The sequence below is a fragment of the Entelurus aequoreus genome, linkage group LG10 (genome assembly GCF_033978785.1).
Source record: "Entelurus aequoreus isolate RoL-2023_Sb linkage group LG10, RoL_Eaeq_v1.1, whole genome shotgun sequence".
Taxonomy (NCBI): domain Eukaryota; kingdom Metazoa; phylum Chordata; class Actinopteri; order Syngnathiformes; family Syngnathidae; genus Entelurus; species Entelurus aequoreus.
The window spans coordinates 47366535-47372534 of record NC_084740.1 but is presented as its reverse complement, the minus strand read 5'-3'; the positions used below and the strand labels follow the sequence as shown (position 1 = coordinate 47372534).

At 43.6% G+C, this 6000-nt stretch overlaps 1 protein-coding gene across 10 annotated transcripts in view; it reads left to right on the top strand.

The window, feature by feature from the left end:
- Positions 1-6000, top strand: part of LOC133658697 (gastrula zinc finger protein XlCGF57.1-like) — a 45416-nt gene that overhangs the window by 32005 nt on the left and 7411 nt on the right. For 9 of the 10 annotated variants that reach the window (XM_062061018.1, XM_062061021.1, XM_062061028.1 and 6 more), the window contains one exon: positions 301-3973. In XM_062061018.1, coding sequence (XP_061917002.1) covers positions 301-1619 — 1319 coding nt within the window. In that variant the 3' untranslated portion in view covers positions 1620-3973. Of the gene's footprint in view, positions 1-300; positions 3974-6000 lie in introns of those variants that run through there. The other variant, XM_062061029.1, reaches the window with a different exon arrangement.

Genomic DNA, 6000 nt, shown 5'->3' with positions numbered 1-6000 from the left:
ATGGACAACATAAACATTGATATTATACATGTGGGCCAACATATATATATACAGTATATATATATAAATGCTGTTAAATGTAGCTTTGATGTGGCAAGCTACTTTTGCAGTGTAGCTTGTAGTGTAGCGTGCTACAATTCTCTGAGGATAGCTTAGCTACATTTAATTGAGAGTAACTTGTAGCTTAGCTTACTACATTGTCCAGGTAGCTTGCCCATCACTGTCTATTTGGCCTAGCTCACATGTCAATAGTTTGAATACTGCAAACTTCAATACAGTAACACCTCATTTGTTCTGCAGACGTCCAGCGGGTGTCAGCGGGGAGTCATGAAGAGGAGTGGCACACCAGTGTGGGACAGAAGGAGCTACAGGCCCCCTCCCACATTAAAGAGGAGCAGCTTCATGATGAAGATGAAGCTCAGTCCTTACAGCTTCATCACAGTCAAAGTGAGGAGAACAGAGGGGCGGAGCTTGTAAGTCAACACATCACAGAAGCTGATGGAGAGCATTGTGAAGATATAAAGTCAGAACCAGACAGCATCTTTGCTCCACTGTCAGACACGGACCACATGATGTCACACTCTTCTGATCACAGTGACCACATCCAAAAACCTTTGGAGAGTAAACATGACTCTAAAGGTGATACGAGACATCACACTAACAACAAACACTTTGACTGCTCTCAATGTGGGAAATCATTTAGACACAAGAGTCATTTTACAGTACACATGAGAACACATACTGGAGAGAAACCTTTTAATTGCTCTGTTTGTAAGAAGAGTTTCTCCAGAAAGGAATACATGACCACACACATGAGAACACACACTGGAGAGAAACCTTTTACTTGCTCTGTTTGTAAGAAGAATTTCTTCCAAAAGTGTAACATGATCAGACACATGAGAACACACACAGGAGAGAAACATTTTCCTTGCTCAGCTTGCGCTAAAATATTCAACAATAAGAATTACATGATATTACACATGAGAACACACACAGGTGAGACACCTTTTCCTTGCTCTGTTTGTAAGAAGAGTTTCTCCAGAAAGGAAAACATGGACAGACACATGAGAACACACACTGGAGAGAAACATTTTGCTTGCTCTGTTTGTAAGAAGAGTTTCTTCAGCAAGCAACACATGACCACACACATGAGAACACACACTGGTGAGAAACCTTTTACTTGCTCTGTTTGTAAGAAGAGTTTCTCTAGGAAGCAACAAATGACCATACACATGAGAACACACACTGGAGAGAAACCTTTTACTTGCTCAGCTTGTGCTAAAAGATTCAACACTAAGGGGGAAATTACATTGCACATGAGAACACACACAGGTGAGAAACCTTTTACTTGTTCTGTTTGTAAGAAGAGTTTCTCCAGCAAGCAAATCATGACCAGACACATGAGAACACACGCTGGAGAGAAACCTTTTTTTTGCTCAGCTTGTGCTAAAAGATTCAACACTAAGAAGGAAATGATATTGCACATGAGAACACACACTGGTGAAAAACCTTTTACTTGCTCTGTTTGTAAGAATAATTTCTCCAGCAAGCAAATCATGACCAGACACATGAGAACACACACTGGAGAGAAACCTTTTTTCTTGCTCAGCTTGTGCTAAAAGATTCAACACTAAGAAGGAAATTATATTGCACATGAGAACACACACAGGTGAGAAAACTTTTACTTGCTCTGTTTGTAAGAAGAGTTTCTCCAGAAAGGAACACATGACCACACACATGAGAACACACACTGGAGAGAAACCTTTTTCCTTGCTCAGTATGTGCTAAAAGATTCAACACTAAAATGGAAATTATATTGCACATGAGAACACACACAGGTGAGAAACCTTTTACTTGCTCTGTTTGTAAGAAGAGTTTCTCCAGCAAGGAAAACATGACCAGACACATGAGAACACACACTGGAGAAAACCCGTTTTTTTTGCACTGTGTGTGATAAGATGTTCAGGTTTACGAATCAGGTCAGTAAACACAAGTGTGTAACAGTCATGAAAGCTGCAGGGATTTAAAAACACTTAAACAGTCCATCCATCCATTTTCTACCACTTATTCCCGTCGGGGTCGCGGGGGGCGCTGGAGCCTATCTCAGCTACAATCGGGGGGAAGGCGGGGTACACCCTGGACAAGTCGCTACCTCATCGCAGGGCCAACACAGATAGACAGACAACATCCACACTCACATTCACACACTAGGGACCATTTAGTGTTGCCAATCAACCTATCCCCAGGTGCATGTCTTTGGAGGTGGGAGGAAGCCGGAGTACCCGGAGGGAACCCACGCAGTCACGGGGAGAACATGCAAACTCCACACAGAAAGATCCAGAGCCCGGGATTGAACCCAGGACTACTCAGGACCTTCGTATTGTGAGGCAGACGCACTAACCCCTCTGCCAGCCTGCTGCCCACTTAAACAGTGATTGGGCTAAATGTAGTTTAAAGGCCTACTAAAACCCACTACTAGCGACCACGCAGTCTGATAGTTTATATATCAATGATGAAATCTTAACATTGCAACACATGCCAATATGGCCGGGTTAACTTATAAAGTGCCATTTTAAATTTCCCGCCACACTTCCGGCTGAAAACGTTTCGATATGATGACGTATGCGCGTGACGTCAACAGTGGAAGCGGAAGTATTGGTACCCCATTGAATCCAATACAAAAAGCTCTGTTTTCATCTCATAATTCCACAGTATTCTGGACATCTGTGTTGGTGAATCTTTTGCAATTTGTTTAATGAACAATGGAGGCTGCAAAGAAGAAAGTTGTAGGTGGGATCGGTGTATTAGCGGCTGGCTGTAGCAACACAACAAGGAGGACTTACTTGGATAGCAGACGCGCTAGCCGACGCTAGCCGCAGACCGCACGGATGATCAGGTGAAGTCCTTCGTCCTTCCGTCGATCGCTGGAACGCAGGTGAGCACGGGTGTTGATGAGCAGATGAGGGCTGGCTGGCGTAGGTGAATAGCTAATGTTTTTAGCATAGCTCTGTGAGGTCCCGTTGCTAAGTTAGCTTCAAAGGCGTCGTTAGCAACAGCATTGTTAATCTTCGCCAAGATGGAAAGCATTAACCGTGTAGTTACATGTCCAGAGTTTGGTAGTATTGTTGATCTTCTGGCTATCCTTCCAGTCAGGGACTTATTTTGTTGAAACAGTTTTGTTTCTGTATGCAGTAAAGCCCGATGCTATCACGTTAGCTCAGTAGCTAAAGTGCGTCACAGATGTATTGTCGTGGAGATAAAAGTCACTGTGAATGTCCATTTCGCGTTCTCGACTCTCATTTTCAAGAGGATATAGTATCCGAGGTGGTTTGAAATACAACTCCGTGATCCACAATAGAAAAAGGAGAGAGTGTGGAATCCAATGAGCCAGCTTGTACCTAAGTTACGGTCAGAGCGAAAAAAGATACGTTCTGCACTGCGCGCTAGTCCTTCACTTTTACGTTCCTCATCCACAAATCTTTCATCCTCGTTCAAATTAATGGGGTAATCGTCACTTTCTCAGTCCGAATCTCTCTCGCTGCTGGTGTAAACAATAGGAAAATATGAGCAGTCCTTCCCCCGGTGTCGTCACGCTACTTCCGGTAGGGGCAAGGCTTTTTTTTATCAGAGACCAAAAGTTGCGAACTTTATCGTCGATGTTCTCTACTAAATCCTTTCAGCAAAAATATGGCAATATCGCGAAATGATCAAGTATGACACATAGAATGGATCTGCTATCCCCGTTTAAATAAAAAAAAAATCATTTCAGTAGGCCTTTAAAAACACAGCATGTATAATATGAATGTATATTTGATGTTGTATGTAGTGCTTTTCATCTTCTAGTCTTATATGTTGTCCTGTAGTTACTGTTTAAGTTGTGTGCATGTATTGAATATTAAATGTGTAGCTACTATTTCAGTCTATTTTCTCATCTTCAAAGAGAGGACATCTTATTTTCATTAGTTTTTTTCTACACATTTTTCCATTGCATTTTATTGTTATTATCCAATTAAAAGTATGAATGAATAAAATGGTTAACAAAATGTGGACTCTGGTAGATTAGCAGCATTGTTACATCATGGATGTTAACTACTGCAAAACATCAACAAAGAAGAAAAATGCTGAAGTTAGCAACACATCACTGAACTTTAGAGCCATCGTGAGTGGAGTTGCTTGTTTTTATTGCTGCATTTGTACTTATTTCACCTCACATCTTCACTTTTAATCCTAAAGTCTTCTTCACACATATTGTTGTAGGCTTCTAACATTTATGTTTCTGATGTGTGTAGTCTGTGGAAAGGGTTGTTGTCCCTTGTGGATCCAATTGTTCACTTGCACAGATACATATTCTTCATCATCATCACCGGTCCAATACTGGACAAAACCTTAGCATTAATGTTTTAATATAAGTGTGACCTCATTATTCCTTGATAATAAGACTAAAAATACAGATTTAAGCACTGTATTATGGGGATGCTGAGCGGGGCTAACAACAAAGCTAAAGGCTAATCCTCACAGAACGCCGCTTCCTTCCATCCTGCTTTCAAATGTCCGCTCCCTGGAAAACAAACTGGACTACCTGAAGCTGGATTTAAATGCAAGACGCGAGATGAGAGCCTGCTGCGCCATATTTCTAACAGAAACGTGGCTGAAACCATCCGTTCCGGACGAGGCAGTTAGCATCGAGGGTCTAACTATGTTTCGGTCGGACAGGAGCAAAACTCTCACTGGTAAATCCAGAGGCAGTGTTGTTTGCATATACATCAACAACTACTGGTGCAACAATGGGAAGATAGTATTGTGTCACTGCTCTCCTGATGTAGAACTATTAACTAAAAAATGCAGGCCATTTTATTTACCCAGGGAATTCAGTGCTATGATCTTCACAGCAGTGTACATTCCCCCCAGTGCTAACACCAAAGAAGCTTTGAATGCTTTGTACTGCTCCATCAATGAACTGCAATCTACACATGCAGAGGGAGTTTTCATCGTGGCTGTTGTCCCTGTGACAACAGTATTAGCTTCCTAGATGACCTTAACAACTACTTTGCAAGGTTTGAGGCATTTAACACCACTCCGGCGAGAAAATCCATCCCTCGCCCTGATGAGCAGCCGCTCAACCTGGACATAGCGGATGTCCGGAAAACCCTGAGGAAAGTGAACCCCCGGAAAGCACCGGGACCTGATGACATTCTGGGCAAGGTGCTTAAGAGATGTGCAGACCAGCTGGCTGGGGTTCTCACAGACATCTTCAACATCTCGCTGACCCAGGCTGTGGTACCATCATGCTTTAAGACAGCCACAATCATCCCAATGCCTAAAAAACCCACAATCTCCTCCCTCAATGATTACCGCCCCGTTGCACTCACCCCCATCATAATAAAGTGTTTCGAGAGGCTGGTAAAGGAATATATTGTCTCCAGACTTCCCCCCACATTCGACCCATACCAGTTTGCTTATCGCCCTAACCGCTCCACAGAGGACGCCATCTCCTCTGCACTCCACCTGAGCTTAGAACATCTGGAATGAAAGGACACACATGTGCGGATGTTGTTTCTGGACTTCAGCTCAGCATTCAACACCATCATCCCGCAGCACTTGGTGACAAACTGGCCCCCATTGGATTCAGTACCCCCCTATGCAACTGGTTGCTTGACTTCCTCACAGACCCCAATCTGTAAGAGTGGGCAACAACACCACCAGTGCCATCTCCCTGAGCACCGGCTCCCCCCAGGGCTGCGTCCTGAGTCTGCTGCTATTCACGTTGCTGACCCATGACTGCTGCGCCAGGTCCACTACCAACCACATTGTGAAGTACACGACAGTAGTGGGCCTCATCCGTGACAACAACGACATGGACTACAGGGAGGAGGTGAAACATCTGGTTGACTGGTGCAACAACCTGGTCCTGAATGTCAACAAGACCAAGGAGATCATCGTTGACTTCAGGAAGCACCAGTCCAGCCACACTCCACTCTACATCAACGGCACAGCGGTAGA